This window comes from Carex rostrata, chromosome 6 (assembly GCF_964058835.1).
Source record: "Carex rostrata chromosome 6, lpCarRost1.2, whole genome shotgun sequence".
Taxonomy (NCBI): domain Eukaryota; kingdom Viridiplantae; phylum Streptophyta; class Magnoliopsida; order Poales; family Cyperaceae; genus Carex; species Carex rostrata.
In genome coordinates, this window is record NC_135923.1 from 7,453,367 (window position 1) to 7,472,293 (window position 18,927).

At 32.0% G+C, this 18,927-nt stretch overlaps 1 protein-coding gene across 2 annotated transcripts in view; it reads right to left on the minus strand.

The window, feature by feature from the left end:
- Positions 1–13,281: 13,281 nt before the first annotated feature.
- Positions 13,282–18,927, minus strand: part of LOC144556060 (putative ribosome biogenesis protein RLP24) — a 94,942-nt gene continuing 89,296 nt past the window's right edge. The window contains exons 1-5 of one of the 2 annotated variants that reach the window (XM_078304552.1): positions 16,052–16,165; positions 15,532–15,625; positions 14,684–14,797; positions 14,052–14,188; positions 13,282–13,629 (exon numbers count right to left, since the gene is read on the minus strand). In XM_078304552.1, the coding sequence (XP_078160678.1) occupies positions 13,458–13,629; positions 14,052–14,188; positions 14,684–14,797; positions 15,532–15,612 (504 nt within the window). In that variant the 5' untranslated portion in view covers positions 15,613–15,625; positions 16,052–16,165 and the 3' untranslated portion in view covers positions 13,282–13,457. Of the gene's footprint in view, positions 13,630–14,051; positions 14,189–14,683; positions 14,798–15,531; positions 15,626–16,051; positions 16,166–18,927 lie in introns of those variants that run through there. The other variant, XM_078304553.1, reaches the window with a different exon arrangement.

Genomic DNA, 18,927 nt, shown 5'->3' on the forward strand with positions numbered 1-18,927 from the left:
CCAACAAAAAAAAAGTTAAAATATGAGTACTTGAATGGAGTGATTGTAGTGAAAGAAAAATGTAACGGAGTGATTGTAGCGAAAGAAAAATGTAACGTGATATGATGTGATTAACTTGTAATTTTGTCATACTATGTCATTGTACGTTATTAAAATTTATATTTACGTGATAAACACCTAACGTAATCAAAATAATGGAGAATAATCATGTCATGTGAATAGTTACGTCACGTTTGATCACGCTATTACTACACTTGACGTGATTGATCATGTTTAATAGTTGTTTTCAAGTTTTAAATAAAATATACCAAAAAAATGATAAACTATTATAAAATAAATTATATTTAAGAAATAATCAAATTTTAAATAGCTAGCTATAGCTACTCAATAGCTGCGTTATAGTTTTTTCAAACCTCAAAAGTTATAGCTCTATTAACCGATTTTATTTTATAATGATTTTAAATAGCTAGCTATGATTGCGCTATAACTGCGCTATAATTTTTCGGACCTTAAAAACTATAGTTCTATAATCACTATTTAGAACCTTGAAAATAATAGTTGAAAAAAATTAGTGATATAACTGAAATAATAGAGAACAATCACGTCTCCTGATCAACACATGACTAATTTACTTCTCTAAGTGCTTGACATAAAAATTTGGATTCCCTACGAATCCAAATCCTCCTAGGTACCTACCGGGTCCGGATCCCCTAAAGTAACCCAATCTTTGGATTTTGGATCAAGACCGTTCGATTCGAATTCGTCGATCGAGATTGCTTCGGGATTCAAATTCATGTCTCGGGATATATGCACTCCACTTCAGATAGATCATCTCATATTCGAATCGGACAGTCCCGATTTAAAACCCAAAGATTGAGTTACTTCACTGGATCTGAATTTGGTACCTACCTGACTCAAGCATAGTGAAACAGACGGCCCCTACTAAGTCAAAATGGTAATATTCAGGTATGGCGCACGGGGCAGTATTATTTGTGCTTTGAGATTCGTGCCAATTTAAAAGAACAATTCTGAGTCGTCCGTTTCCAATTTGCTTGAGTCAGGTACCTGGGCTGGGGTGATCCGAATTCATTGTTTACGCCGTCTGAAGTCTGAATGTCTGATGCACAATTTTCTTTTCTTTTTTAAATGGAGAAACAAATGTACATGTATTTTTCTTCAGCTAGAGTTCTAAAAGATTGCGCATTCGGTCACAAAAAAAAAAAATTAGATTTTGGGTTATTTTATATCTGAAAAAAATAAAAGCTACCGAATCATTGGATTATCTCAACGAATCTTTGACTTTTTGTGATCATATTTCTCAATTATTAAAGTATAGGCTTTCGTAGTTACGATAAATTATATCTGGGCAACCCAAGAATAGTTGCTAATATCCCGGCTTTAACAAAGCATTATATAATTAGTGCTAAACGTTTTCCCTTTGGCGCATTCTATTAGAGTTAGAAAAAAAAAACATTGACTACATAAAAAATAGGTATTTGTAAAGAGATAACTTTTATATAAAACAAATTTTAGAATCAATTGTATTTTTTTTAAGACTAAAGACATGCATGTATAATGATAAACAAATGATTAGTCACACAATAATTCATGCAGAGGAACACAATTTCTTTTACTATTGTTTTATAAGTTACATTATATCTTAGATACACTACGTACGCACGGATTGACACCGTTCGATTAAGGAGATACACAATAAATCTAGTAAGTTCAACTCGAAATCACTTAGGAAATAACAAGCTCAACTCAACAGAGAACAAGAAAAAATAAACTTCACTCAATAGATAAATTAAATTCATAATATATCAAAAGTTCAATTACAAAATGATTTTTGCATAAAACCTTGTTCAAACCCCAACAGTCACTTAAAAACAGTAGTCCTACTTTAAATTAAATTTTCTGCAAAATATATATATAAAAATTTATCAAAATACTAAAACTTACTTTCTGATCCTATATAAAAAAAAATATCAAAATACTTTAACTTTCCAAATTATTTGTAAATCACTGAACTTTTACGAAAAGTTATGGCCAAAATACTAAATTATGTTAATTTATCACAATTTGGACGGTTGAATTGTCACATATCTTTTTAAATGAGGAGATTGAAGCTTGACACATGAACCATCTAGATAATATAGACTTAGGGGAGACAAAATCGGCCGATTTTTTTATTTATATCCAAAAAATAAATAAAATTTTAAAAAATAACCAAACTGGTGTTGAAATTTGAAAACTACCCAAACCGGTTAACCATTAACCAGACCCAAATCAAATTTTCGGTTAACCAATTCCCGGATCCTTTGAAATAATCCGGTTAACCATTAACCGGAAATTTGATTTGGGTCCGGTTAATGGTTAACCGGTTCTAGGTCCGGTTAGCTGTGTATTGGAAAGTTTGGTTTTTTTGTTTTTTTATAATATATGTATATGTATATGTATATCTATTTGTATATGTATATGTAATATATGTATATGTATATGTATATGTATATGTATATGTATATGTATATGTATATGTATATGTATATGTATATGTATATGTATATGTATATGTATATGTATATGTATATGTATGTGTATATGTATATGTATATGTATATGTATATGTATGTGTATATGTATGTGTATGTGTATATGTATATGTATATGTATATGTATATGTATATGTATATGTATATGTATATGTATATGTAGAGGTGGGCTACGGTGAGTTGCGAAGTAAAACGCGTTTCTACTTCACGCCGTATTTTTATTTTGAAAGTCCAAACGACCGATCCGAACCATTAAATGTTTAATCCATATTGAAATGTGCTTGGAGACCAAATTTTACATTTTTTTGAATTTTTGTACTATTTATTAAGCATTTTTGAAAATTGATGTTTTGCTGTGAACAGTGAAAACACTAAAATTTTCTGGACCATCAGATCAGCGACTTTCAAAATTGCTTAATAAATAGTAAAAAAATTTCAAAAAATGTAAAATCTGGTCTCCAAGCACATTTCAATATGGAGAACAAGATGAATGGTTCGGATCGACGTTTTGAACTTTAAAATCGCAAAATATGAGCGTGAAGTAAAATAGTCACTTTACTTTGCAACTCATTGTAGTCCATCTCTGTATATGTATATGTATATGGAATATATGTATATGTATATGTAATATATAATATATAATATATGTATATATAATATAATATAATATATGTATATATAATATAATATAATATATGTATATATAATATAATATAATATATGTATATATAATATAATATATGGAGAGTGTCCGGTTATTCCCATGGGCGGTCCGCTTTTTTTTTTTCTTTTAGAGATATTAGTATTTTGATTTTAATTGCAAAACACGTCATGAATTATTAAGACTATCATTTGATATTAGAGCAATCGTAAATTCATATAATATGCAATAATTTTTTTTTACGAAATTGATTTTCAGTGGTTAGTATAAAAGCTATACAGATTAACTGAGAATATTTATTCTCTATTATGTATGCACATATATGTTGATGAATGTCATTTGGAGATGTAATATGTTGGAGATTTTTAACCAAGAGACATCATGTTATGAATCACATGCATACTCCTTTTTTGATATGTTGGATCTAATACGCCTTAATTTGTATGAAATTTCGGTCCAAACTTGATCATAACCAAGCATTTTGGGCCAAAGCTTGATCATGTGGTTACTAAGTGGTAAGGATGTAACTTTTATACAAACATTGTATTGAATCCTGAGGAGTATATGTTATGTTTTATCACATGGGATTGCATGTAGAAAAGGCTTTGTATATATATATGTTGCATGAATTGTAATCTTCTACCTTTTCTTGTATATATGTATATGTATATGTATATGTATGTATGTATATGTATATGTATATATATGTATATGTATATGTATATGTATATGTATATGTATATGTATATGTATATGTATATATATGTATATGTATAATATTTGTACATATACATATATTATATATACATATACATATATTAGTTATATTAGTTTATAAAAAAAAAATCAGTTATCATATATTATACATGTATTATATTATATAAACATATACATATATTATATTATATATGCATATATTATATATTACATATACATATACATATACATATACATATATTATAAAAAAAAAAAAACCAAACTTTCTGGTACACGGCTAACCGGACCTAGAACCAGTTAACCATTAACCGGACCCAAATCAAATTTCCGGTTAATGGTTAACCGGATTATTTCAAAGGATCCGGGAATTGGTTAACCGAAAATTTGATTTGGGTCCGGTTAATGGTTAACCGGTTTGGGTAGTTTTCAAATTTCAACACCGGTTTGGTTATTTTTTAAAATTTTATTTATTTTTTGGATATAAATAAAAAATCGGCAAAATCGGATAATAAAATAATAGTGACGTGTCAATTATAATATTTGAAGACTTAATCCTTCTCATTGTATCATAAATTTTTATGTCCTTGCACCCTAAATTACCTTTTATCTATTTTTACTAAAATTATTAAGCGCACGATTTGTTCAAGATAAAATTTAAATGATACAATTTACTAATTTCGATCAAATAACAAATGCAAATATAAATGCTGATGGCGCGATGTGCGCAAAATTTCATTTACATATTAAATGCAGTCCACGGAGTAAGTGTTCGGTTATGTTTTTGACTGGTGGAGGTACCTCGGGTAAATACTTTGATACCATTTGCATTGAATTGTAGTCAAACTGATAAGATAAATTATTAATTGGCATATCTATTTTTTTCATCATATCGCCTCCATTTTTATCTACTTCTATTCATTAAAAAACATAAAAACGAAATAGTCAAAATTCAGCATGTCCTCTAATCACGATAGAAAATGGTTAATTTTCTGAATTGAAAACAACAATTATGTCGAGCGAAATTGTTATATGGTGCCAACTCAAAATTTTCATATTCAAATACAAAATACTTATTTTTTATTTAGAAAAAGTTTTTATCTTTGTGAACAAAACGGTAGTGGTTAAATAACAGATAATGTTAATATAATCATTATTTTATTATTTACTTTCAAACATATATACGTGTTTTAAGTGTATAAAGATTTTATTTTATTTATGTGTTTTAATAGTTAATTAAGTGTAACACAACTATATAGTTAGCTACTTAGCTATATAGAATTATTAATTGGTCAAATTCAGAAAATTTAATAAAAAAAATTTCCGAAAAAACCAAAAGTAGTTGAAGGATATTTATTGATCATTAATATATATAACGTGTATATATTTTTTTAATTACCCAATTATGTAACAGTTTATCCGTAAATGTTGTACCCTATTTTGAAATCCGACTAAATCGATGGTATTAATTAAATAATTGAACGGGTCATAGTATTTCAATCGATCGGATATGTTTCATTACTTTTTTTGGGGTATGAATAAATTTTCGACAAGTTAAAACGTGAAATAGAGAGAAATGACATTTATAGGAAGGCTTCTATCGGCTGTCTATTGTTAGTAAAAATCAGTGTTGTCAAAAACGGCTTTAACAATTGATTAAACATCCGTTTAATCGTTAACGGCGGTCCAATCGTTACAGATATACTAATTAGAGATATGTTTGCGGATTTTTTTCAATTAATCCACTGATTATTTATGTTTAATCGTATGTTTATTTCTTTTTATTTTCATTTATTCCAATATTTATTTTCATATTACTTTTTTTCCTGACTGTGTGTAATAATAAGTTTCATATATATTGTAGTTTTATTTGTACTTGGATATACATCCAATATTTTTTAGAGAAATTTAAATATATACCCATCATAACTTCTTCAATTAGATATTTCTCCATCAAAACTTCAAAATTAGTTATTTCTCCATCTAAATATAGCTATATTATAAATATACCCATTATTCAATTAAATCAATTAAAACCACTAATTAATAGTATTAGAGAAATAAAAGGACAATTATACCCTTACATTAAAAACATTGATCCTGTATGTTTGATCTTATATGGTCTTTATGCTTGACCTGTATCGAATTTGCAATATAGAATGACTGGTCCTTTATAGAATTTGCAACAAATTTGTTATATTAGATTATTTTAGTATCATTACTTTTTCTTCTGTCCATGGTGTTGAGAAGCATTCGACCACCTGCAAAGATACTGAGAAATTACATGGTTCTCAAGGTTACTGGTGTTCCAAATATTTAAGAAAAACGCAAAATGCTGAAATGAATCTAACTGAGAAATTACGTTGTCAGAGACTGTTAGCATGCACCGGTAAAGGTTTTGTTTACTGTGCAATTGAAGGTGGTGGTTCTTTTCTCCCTCCATACGTGTTGTTTTGTCAGCGACTAGAGATGCCAGTTGGTCCCACCGCCATAACATAACGCCACCATTGTCTCTTGCACAGTTCCACAGCTTTATTTCCAATCATATTCAAGCATATAACTACACATATTCATGCACTTCAAGTGTTCGTAGAAATGCCTAGCTGAAGAAATTGGTCAATTTTCGTGCTTTCCTTGTGTTGAATCTCTCCCAGATAACGTTGTCCCACTAGCCCAGGATGACATCAATAAGATTTTTTTAATTAAGGGGTATAATTGTCCTTTTATTTCTCTATTACTATTAATTAGTGTTTTTAATTGATTTAATTGAATAATGGGTATATTTATAATATAATTATATTTAGATGGGGAAATAACTAATTTTGAAGTTTTGATGGGAAAATATCTAATTGAAGAAGTTATGATGGGTGTATATCTAAATTTCTCTATTTTTTATATATGTTTTTTTATTCTTACTTACTTTCAAATTGATTAATTCTTCTATTATTTATATATCATATTATTTTCTTACTTACTGATGTAAACTTTTCAATTAGTACGGCATGTTCATGTATAAAATTAAGTTGTTATCATAAATTAAATTTAGTGATTTTTGTTGAAATACTTCATTTCATTTAAATAATATGTTATTAATATTTGAAAAAAAAACTTAATTTAAAAATTTACTTTTACATCAAATAAATGTGTTATTTACACATGTAAAGTGTGTATCTGTTGTTAAGAAGAAATAAGTATACGTTCTTGTTATAGAAATAAAATTAAGTTAAATTAAGTTTATTTGACAAGTTTGATGAGTTAAATAAATCAATTTTAATAAACTATAAATATATACACATAATTTAATTGAAAATTATTAATTAATCGTATAATTCTAATTAATCAGCTGCATATCGATTAATCATTTGACAGTAGCTCATCCGTCGAATGAGCATATACCGTTATTTACAATCTTGTTAAAATTATATATTTTTTTTTTGAAACCTTGGTAGTGGCTACCAAGTATAATTTTAATTAAATACAATATAAAATTACATCTATCATCCATTGTTTCACATCTATAACATCATCAACATCAAATAACTTCAACAATCTAAAACTCATAACATCAACACCGAACAACACAACATCAACATGTAACAACAACATCTAACAATGCAAAAATATAAAATAGCATAGAGACGATCGGAGAAAGTAACGGCATGAGATGACAAATGAGAGAGAGGCGGAGGGGCTATGCCTCTTTTTCTTGACCATCCCTTTCGCTATTTCCACAAATCGAGCTCTAGCAGAAGTAATGGCTAAAGACGACATATACGAGAGACGACCGGAAAAAGTAATAGCTGAAGACGACAAATGAGAGAGAGGCGAAGGGGCTACGCCTCTTTTCCTTAACCATTCCTTTTCGCTATTTTCATGAACCGAGCTCTAACAGAAGTCGTCGAAAAATTCAAAGTTGAACTGGAGAAAACGTCGGAGCTGACAGCTCACGGTTCTCACCGAAGAGAAAGAAGAGACGAAGAGAATAGAGAGCTAATCAACGAAATGAGTTGAGACGAACTTGAGATGGAAGGGGAGGAAGGAGGGAGGAAAAAAGTTGTTGGCGGCTAGGGTTCCCTCTCTCATAATCGTTTTTTTTTTCTTTGTCTGCCATAATAAAAGAGAGAATCTTGTTAAAATTATAATGGGAGAGCAATGGCTTTGATGCGAATACTGAGTAATGATTAGAACCAGAAGTATGAATCTTTTCTTTTAGGGCCTGTTCGGCAGCATGGGAAATTTATATGAATGAGAATTTTTAATATGAGAATGAAAATTTCAATTTGTCAAAACCATAATTATTTAACCCATAGGAAATTTGCAAATGTAGGTGTTCGGCAAATGCATGAGAAATTTGTTAGAATGTTTTTTTTTTTTTTTTATAGAAGGTGTAACAATAATATTAAACTATATTAAGTGTATTAATACTAATCACTGACTATGATCAATATAATTGTACATATCAGATTCTAACGAACTAGTTTAATTATGCTTGTTTAATAATTTCTTGTATTATTAAATTGTGCTTGTTTAATTAATTTTAGTCTTTTGTATTATACTTTTAAATTATGGTTTGTTTAATTATTTTTAGTTTTGTTTAATTATTATTCTAATGTTGAAATGTTATTTAAAATAATTATTATTTTTACTTTTAAATAGCATTTTAAATAGTTGTTTAAATTATACTTGTTCATTGGAATGTATTCATAATTATTACACCAAAATGCATTCATTTGAATGTGTTCAATTTTTTCACCTCCAGCACTTGGGAAATAAAACGGAGGTTTGAGTAGAGTATTTTTTTTTAGCTTTGATGTGTTGTAAAATAGGAAAGTTACCCATATGGTTTTCAAAATAGGAATACACAGTAGTGCAGCCGAACACCTCGTGGGAATAAATAAGGGAAAAGTTAATTTCCCTGTGAATTCCCAAGGGAACACTGCAGCCGAACACCCTTCGCACGCGCCACGCGGATTCTTGCCGACGTTTGTATTAAATATATAAAAGAGTATTTACATCAAAGCCCTCTTCTTTATTAAATGCGAAAGAGGTGAATGATGAATCTCAGAACCTGACATTTGTGCAATATCAACACTTGTCAGAATTGATGGAACATATTTGAACAAAATTGACGATATTTTAGTGCGATGTATAAACTTAAATCTGAATTAAGTTTCGGATATTTTGTGTATAAAATCTGTAATGATGCATCAAAGTTTTGCTAGTACTGAAAAATATAATTTTGTAATGACGACAAATAGACGATGGAGATCAATAGCGATTCCTTTTTATTGAGATATTTATTAAAATATCCCTTAATAAAGGATCAGTTTTTTTTTTTTCGGTAGCAAATGATGATATTCTTTGTATACAATGTTGTATGAGTTCAAAATCTGAATAATTTTTTTTTTTTTATGAAAAATAAAGAAAAGTTAGAAAATCATACATCTATCTTTCTATTACAAAAAAAAAAAATATGCCTCTGTAAAAAGTTAGCTTACATTTGGGCCGGTTTGATAGGTTTGAAGACACCTATAATCGACCTAATTTGTTCTTTTCAGATTATTAATCATTAAATTGGTTCACCTTAAAGTCTAGAGACTAGAATCATGAGTCATCTGGTTTTCTTACCCTTGTTGAAGATATTTCGGCCATTTTTATTAATAACCCAAAAAAAATAGTTTTTTATAAATATACCCTCAAAATATGAGTTTTTTCAAATATGCCCAAACCGCCCGGGAGACGAGCGGTCTACTTCTATAGCAAACCACCAGGAACACGGGCGGTTTGCTCTTTTTTTTTTTTTTTTTTTTTTAGAGATCTGATTTTTTCTTAATATTTTCATTTGTGAAGTTTTAGTTTTTTTTTGTTTAGGGTATTTGCCAAAAAATAAAACATTTGATATATTTATAAGTGGTGTCGTAACTTTAAACAGTTAGTTATGAATTTCCAAAGTTTAATTTTCGAAAAAACTTTAAACACCCATAACTTTGGCTAGGAAAGTTGAATTTATGCGTATGAGCACTTTTCGGAAAGTCGAATTTATGCTAAGGGACCAAACCGCCCTCCCCACGGGCGGTTTGCTATAGGTTTAGGGTTTTTGAATAAAAAAAAATATTATTTGGTAATTCGTTATAATTAAAATTCATAAAAATATTATTGGTTATGATATATATTTTCTAAGTGTGGTGAGATGAATGGGTGAGATTATCTTTTTTTTATGGAGATAATTAGTTACAACATAATTATAGTGAGTAACCTAATCTAATATTTAAACTAATATTTTTTAATACTAATCAAATATTTTATTTAATACTAATCTATTTAAATATGATATTATATTTATTTAATGCTAATTTAATATTTTATTTTAATACTAATAAAATATTTGAACTAATATTATATTACATTTAACATTTAAATTAATATTGTATTATATTTAATCTAATATTTTATTTAATCAGAAACTAAAATTAGTTACAACTTATTAGTTACAACATAATTATAACAAATCAAATTAAAACATATCAGATTATAACTAAGCAAGTTTTAAAACTAAGCAATTCCATAAACTAGCAAATTATAACTAATTAGTTACAACATAATTATAACACATCGAAATAAGTTCACACTAGCAAAATAGTAGGTTTATCTGCCCCTGCCACCACGTCTCAATAGACCTAACAAACGACTAGTTCTACTGGTACCAGCTGCAGGTGCGGCATTACTTATAGAGCCTTGGCAACTAGATGATTGGCTCGGAGGAGGGGGGGTTGTGTTCTACCAGTTGCTTCAGCAACAACTCTGGCATTTTCTCTTTCGTTGTGCTCGTTTATGGCATCTGAACATAAGAACACAATTCAGTTAGTAATATAATAAGATCATAAATGTATTTCGTACAATGCTACATACCTACCCTGCGCCTGTCAGAAACAGAACGGCGAGCCTGATTTCCCGACGGTCGCCTGCCACTCATCTCGTCCATGGTCATTATAATATGCTTGTGTCTCCTCCTCCCCTTTCTTATCCATCCTTCTGAAGGGAGTATTCTATCACCGACATATGCAGGCCACTCATGCTGATCGGGAGTGCTGATGGTACCCCTGGTTGTCATAAGGGGAGTGCTGATGGTACCCCTGGTTGTCATAACCTGAAGGTCCATTCCCAGCCGAACTTGAAGGTCCAGCCCTATTCCGGGAAACCCTTTTTGAATATATGTCCATTACCGGGACCCCACTAGCCACAAATTGAGTGTACACAACTCTCCACAAATTCGCATATGTTATTGGAAACCTAACAAAGTAAGGTCTACCCCCCCCCCCCCCACGTGAGTTGTCAATCCGTGTAACCAATTCTATTTCATACCTGTTGGGGTTCACAGCAGTATTTTCATATATTAGCTGCTTAAGTTCCTGAAATGTAGTATTTTCATTAATCTCGAAGCCAAATGCGGCATCTTTCGTGTACTCCACGCCATCTTCACCTCTTTGTAGCTTGCCGCCCACATACAGTGCAACTAACATCTTTTCCTTGACAAACTACATTTAAAAAATAATTTTCTAAGGATTAAAATAATTGTACAGTAATTATAACGGTACAATAATCAATGCCTAATCAGAAAATAAAAAAATTTATGTTGCTACAGTAATTGCAACAGTTGTATTAATTAATAATTAGCAAATAGTTAACAAGAAATTAAAAAAAACCTGTTGCTACAGTAAAATCGCCTTTCAATCTCCCGACAATCGTCTTAAGTTCTCTCTCAAACAGTAAAATCACAGCATATGAAATGTAGTTTACAGAATGGTTGGAGTGGGCAGGAGAGAGAAAAAATCGGGTTAAGTAGGCACCTATAGCAAACCGCCCGTGGGCCTGGCAGTTAGATTAGTTTTGAAAAAAAAACAGAACTGATGGTTATTTTTAAAATTAACTTTTTCTGAAGGGTATTAATAAAAATGGCCGACTTTAATCTCTTCAATTTTCATTTCTCTTAATTCTCAAATGAGTTAAGATTCTTGATGATATTCAACTGACAAATCAAATCAAAGTTATAAAAAGTTACGACACCACTTATAAATATATCAAATGTTTTATTTTTTGGCAAATACCCTAAACAAAAAAAACTAAAAATTCACAAATGAAAATATTAAGAAAAAATCAGATCTCTAAAAAAATAAAAAATAAAAATAAAATAAAAAGGGCAAACCGCCCGTGTTCCTGACGGTTTGCTATAGAAGCAGACCGCCCGTGTCCCGGGCGGTTTGGGCATATTTGAAAAAACTCATATTTTGAGGGTATATTTATAAAAAACTATTTTTTTGGGGTTATTAATAAAAATGGCCGAAGATATTTCATCATTCATTAAAAATTCTGCCATAAAGAAAAGTTGAAGGACATGTAATACTGATTCTCAGTACATTGTCTCCATCAATGTTAAATCAGATCTTCAAAATGGACCCTCCTGTTTTAATGAAAATTCAGAGGATTTGTTTGATGCGGCTCGGCGAATAGAAAAAATCGGAATTCACATCCTCTCCAATACCTCATAAAGGAATCTTTTACCATTACTAGATCTAAACCGTTATTTTTAACTTGTACCATTTTTTTTTGTTTATTAAACAAATTTAACCTTGCGAATCATGAACTTATTTCTTTGTTAAAGATTTGACTTATTGCTATGCATTTAACGTTTTTAATTTGTATTAACACTGAAAGATATTGATGGAAGGATGTGTTGACTATAAACGAGCAATTTGACCTTGGTGAAGGGAAAAGATAACAGTTTTGACTTCATGCAGCTCACGAACCATACACAGGGCTGTTTTGATTCTACACTCCTTGCGCTGCATGAAACCAAAACTGCTCTGTTAAAATCTTTACCCCTTGGTGAAGTATTCAATTTATACAGTTTTCAGTTGGTCCTCTCTTTTCTTGGTTTGTACTATATGCTTATTTACCCTAGAAATTGTTAAAATATTCTGCTTTTTAAATCAGGTTTTTGGTTTTTATCAGTGCGATTGAAATCACTCTCTGTCAGGTCACCTAACCCGACTGGTAAAATCCAAAATACCAGAACGGTACAGTAGCAAACTTACCTGACTGGTAGGGTCTGTTACGGTGCCAAAATTCTCTGATTAGTTAATAGGTCTCGGTTTGATTAGTAAACTACAGTTTTATATATATAATGCAATTCATAGTTCATTGGTTTGAACTTATAGGTACGATTATACTATCCAGGCGTACCTGCCATGTGACCGGCAGTGGATAAAATCTAAGTTGCACCGACATCTCCGTTGCCTCGCCAGAGACCAATCAAAAATTTTCACATGCTACTTTCAAATGCGGCAAAAATCAGAATAATAGAACCAAGCCACCACATTTTCTTTATCCATATCAGTACAATCATCAGACTCCAATCCGTTTGCAATCTTAAACATACTCTATAATCTACCGCGAAGCAAATAAAACCCCACAAAATCTCCTACATTGGATAACAAAAAATACTAGTAAATGAAACCCTATTATAGCAACAATTACTCTTCCATCGGTTTCGTTTCCGTTTGGGTATAGGAAACCGTGACCTTCTGCTTTGGAAGAGTGAGAGTAGCATCCTCTTTGAAAGCTGACGGTGCCTTTACCATGGAAATGCTTTGTTCTAGTTCCTTCCTTGCTTCTATCTTTCTCTTGGTCTTACCAACCTTCAACCTGTCAAACATTTTACAGATTTGCCATTATTAACAAGAACAAAAAGGTTTTAATATCCGGAATGTATTCATATTCTATCTCTGTTTGTTCAATATTCAATCATATTCAGGTATAGAAATGATTATATCAGATACAAACTATTATCCATAGGTATCTGATCCGTTTACACCCCCTATAAAATGCATCTCTACACGGGTGCATCTTTACAAGGGCCAAAAAGTATTTTTGATGCCTATTTAGATGCAACAGGGCAGTATTAATATAAAATGGGTTTCTTTAAGATTCGTGCTGAGCAGTTCAGATTTTGTATGGATTGACTAAAAATTCGAGATATCTTAGGGGATGCAAATTCTCACCAGAAATGGTCTCATGTGCAAAGCACCTTTAATTACTTTCAATTATAAAAAGGAATATGAAAAAACCTGTTTGTGATATGGTTGGCCTCTCTCTTAGCCTTCACCTTAGAAATCTTTGGAATGGCTTGAAGTACCTTCTCTGTGTTGATGCGATCGTACCTCAGTGGCCTATTTCTCTTCCGTTCAAACTCAAAGGTCGAATCCTTTTCAAATAAACAAACAAAATGACAAAAAGATACATGAGAGAGGTAATATTGCTATTTCTAAAAAAAATAAAGATTCATTTAGGCCATGTTTGGTTGTGGAGTAAGTGGTGGAGTAAACCCCTTCACACTTAAGCAGCCAAACGAGGAGTAAAATACAAGTAAGACGTGAGTTAATCCAAAATAAGTTGCTCCCACCTCTCCCGGCAGATTAACATACTCCACACTCACTTCACCTATGGGGCCCACTGTTATAGGCAGAGGTTCATTTCTAAGATGGAGTAGGCAATTTAATCATCATTAACTTTACTCCATGACCAAACATGACCTTAAGCAGTACTTTTAACAAGGTTGTACTCAACAAATTCAAATATTTTGATACTAATTCTCAACAGAACCAAATTCCATGCATACAACACCTAAACCTGAGACCAACCATGGTAAACCAGATCAAAGCAGTAAAAAGAAAGGTAGAAGAACTGTAGTTGGATGTACCTTGGTCATGTCCTTGCCATGCAAGCGACGGTACGCTTTAGTCCACTTCACCTTGCGAGGGTTTCTCTTCATCTTGAAATTCTTGTGACATTTTGACCGGCAAAACTTAAATATCTGACAAACAATTAAAAAGACAATCAAAACACAATAGGAGGGAAAAAAAGCCACCAATTAACTACTCAAGTACAATATGAACCGGTATGCAAGAAGATAGCACATATGTATCTAAAATTCGTCAAAATTGGTAATTTGGTACACAGCAAAAGGCCTCAGGACTAAAGGCGAGAAGGCAGTTGCAAAACTGTACTGTTTCTGAACAGAAGCAGTTCATGTACCCAGTCAGATTGGTACTGGTATATGAACTGGTACGTAAAAAAGATTGCACACATGTATCCCAAAAATTTGTCAAAATTGGTAATTTGGTTCACACATAAAAAGGCCTTAGGAAAAAGAGCGAGAAGGCAGTTGCAAAATGTACTGTTTCTGAACGGAACCAGTTCATATGCCCAGTCATATTGGTACTGGTATATGAACTGGTACACATCAAAATATAACACAAGTAAACCAAAATTTGTCAAAATTGGTAATTTGGTCCACAGCAAAAGGCCTTAGGAATAAGGGCGACAAGACAACAGTTGCAAAAAATGTACTGTTCCTGAACAGAACCAATTCATATACCCAGTCAGATTGGTACTAGTATCTGAACTGGTACTAGTATATGAACTGGTACGCAAGAGGATAGCACAAATTTATCCCAAAAGTTTTCAAGATTGGTAATTTGGTTCACACAGAAAAAGACCTTATACACCCAGTCAGATTGGTACTGGTATATTGACTAAGAGATTCACCTTAGCATCGTTTCTCACAAATTGAATACCATGGCCAGGATAGATAGTAGAAGAACAGAACCAGCACTTCTCTAACCTCATTGCTACTCAAACCCTGTAAACAAATAAATCCATATTAAACATAGAAGAAAGGGAGAATAGTTATTCAAGTAGGTACTGAATTAAAGAAATTTATCTTTTTATGAAATAATCCAGGAATAAGCTAAATAGCTCTATTCCCTCCAATTTCAACATACCAGCAAAATTAATAAGCTATTTTGTGCTGTGTATTATAAGAAAACACAAAACCAACTTTTAATCAGATAAATTACTTAGTTTTTCTAAGAAGCAGTTGAATAGTACTTTTTGGGACTACTAAATAATAAAGTAAAATCAAGGAAAAGGATTTCAATGTGTTACAAAACAAACCCTAATTGCTTGCAGAGAAACCAAACCAAGAGGAAATATCAGATTCAGGTTTAAGCAAACCACGCGATTTTCCATAGTTTGGGCGTACTGGTAAAAGGCAGAGCGAGCGTACCTGAGAGGAGAAGCGGCGGGGAGAGAGAGAGGAAGAGAAAGGAAAGGACGAGAGGCGGCGGGGAGAGACGGAAAGGAGAAAGGAAAGGGTTTTATACTCGGATATGAAAATTTTCTGTTCGGAAGCTCTTCTGTGAGACTTATAGAGACCGTAGGATATAAATTTTCTGTTCGGAAGCTCTGGAGATTCTAATTTGTTATCGTTAAATTGAGGAAAAGGTTTTGCAGGCGCAATAGCTGTAGCCTGTAGGCCTTTGGGCCGGATCCCTGGAATCCAGATCCTCTCCGGTACCCCAATAGAGAATCTTTTAGAATTATTGGATCTGGACCGTTCTTTTTAACTTGACACGAATCTTAAAGCTCCATAATACTGTCCCTCCGCTAGCTCGAATCCCAAAGCAGCTGGAAGTTCATCTCAAACCATAAAGTGAAAGGCATCTTTTACAGAGGATACTTGTCCGGATCCGTGTAGCTCATCCGACCCATTTATAAGAAGAGAAATTTGGATATATACCCATTTTCAATTTTTCTCACTAAAAAAATATAATTAATACTAATAAATTTTTTAGCAGACCATTTTACCCTTTACAGGTTCTTTCATAAACTCCCCGCGCGATCAACTTGCAGACCTTTCTTCTCCCCCAGGTTTGCGCCCTCCCTCTCCCCTAGCTCGCCCTTCTCCTTCTCCCAGCCAGCCTGCCCTTTCTCTCTTCTTATCTCACAAACGATGTCATTTTGGATTGGTTTGATTGGGCCAGCCATAAACGAGCTCTTATTGATGTGTTTTTCTTGGCCGCCTCTTAGGTGTTTCCCCTCTATAATTGTCTCAATTCTGTACCAGTTAAACTTTCATACTATGACATTGTAACCGATTTGAAAGTCGGTAAATCTAATCAACACTGCTCTGACTTGAATATCTAACCAAAGCTAATGGCAAACTTATGTGAATATATCGAATGTGCAACAAATGTAGTCTTGATCTCAGTAAATATAAGTGGATTATTTTGAATAATTTGGGATTTATTGGTTTGTGCTTCAATTTTTGGTTAATATTTTGAAAACACAGTGCAGTTTATGACCTGTAATGCATATAAAATTGGCATTTTGAAAATGTTCTATGAGCATTCATCAAAAGAAAGAGTTGAAAGATAATCAAAATTTGCTCAAGTGGAACAAACAAGAAAATGTTTCATTTTAAATGACACAGTGAAGAAACACAATTTCTTTTACAAAAATATAAAAAATTTCTTTATAACCTTTTACAATTTATTTAATTTGACCTACAACCTTTTACAACCTTCAACAAAAATATAAAAAAATCAATTAACAAAGAAATTAAAAGGTATACTAAGGATTTCTCAATGCATTTGTACGTTTCTACACACCAGCAGCTCCGATTATGATAAGAAATATATGTTTTCTCCATGTATCAGAACTGGCCTTGGCACCCTTGTTGGATTTTGTAAAGTTCAGCACTTAGCATTGTTGGTAACCCCAATTCTTCTCTGAAGGATGTAGACGATATTCCGTTGAAGGTCTTGGAGCCTCTTCAAGCCAGTTTGCCACGTTGTGTGCCAGGATGATTGCTTGCCTATCAACTTGAACAATTGTGTTGTCGCCTAGAACAACCCAAAAATTCTCACACAGTGTGCTATTGTATGTGTAGCCTTCCATCATTCCATGATGGTAAATTATCTACATTTATGGAGGTACTTATAGAGAGAGGAACTTCAGTGAGGCAAAACGTCAAACAGGTGGCGGAGTTGAGAAGGAGACCACACTTTCCCTGGGAACCGCTTCCATTTCCAGTTCCAAACCATCTCCTTTTCGAGCACCCCTCCCCTTTACACTTCTGGCACAAATGGTACCTGTTGTAAAAGTAAGTTTTCCCCTTCCAATCTAGAATTGGGCCCCATCAAAATAGTATGAGCACTCGAACCATTTAAGTGCTCAACTTATAAAGTCTCTCAAACTTCTGATCAGTTTTCTGTTTGAAATCACTGATTCTAGAACTATTACGAATAATAGTTGACAAAAGTCATGCTGTACCTATTCTACCAAGAAGAGATACCAAATCGTCTTCCCCTTATCTTAACCTTCCCTTGCTTCGCTTCGCATGCTTGGCCTGCTTCTGGTGAAATTGATGGTCCTCGACAGAAAATATTTGAACGTATCTTCGATTGGGATTCTCGTAACACAACTTGAATTTGGGGAAAGATTCAAAGAGACTAGAAAAGAAAAGGATACAGGAAAGGATTATAGGGGTAAAATGGTCTGTTAAATAATTTATTAATATTAATTTATATTTTTAGTAAGAAAAATTAAAAATGGGTATATTAATAAATAGGTTAGATTTAGATGGGGAAATATCTAATTTTAAATTTTGGATGGGTAAATATCTAATTTAAGAAGTTGTGATGGGTATATATCCAAATTTCTCTTATAAGAAAACTGAGAAATTATTCATGAAACATTTTGTAAGAAAAGCATAATACAAGACACATGGAAAACATGTCCGAGAGAGATCTTTCTAAACAATACAAATTAACTAGAATTGATAATACTAGACATTGGATTGGATTGGATTGGATTGGATTGGATTGGATTGCTGGGTTCACTAAGTCAAACCTGAAGTGTTCATCAGTCTCTCCCTCTTTTCTCGTCTCCACTCCATTTAAGGTGAAACCGCCTCTGTCCATTTCCTCCACTAATGGCCACCTCTATGTACCTCAATGTTGTGTTTTATGATTTCATTTAAATTTTTTTTTTCTTCCCTTCTTTAATCCCTTCTTTTGTGATTTAATTTGTGTTGTGGGATTTTTATGACTAATTTAAGACGTTCTGCACGGATCTCAAAACTCAAATAATACTCCCCCT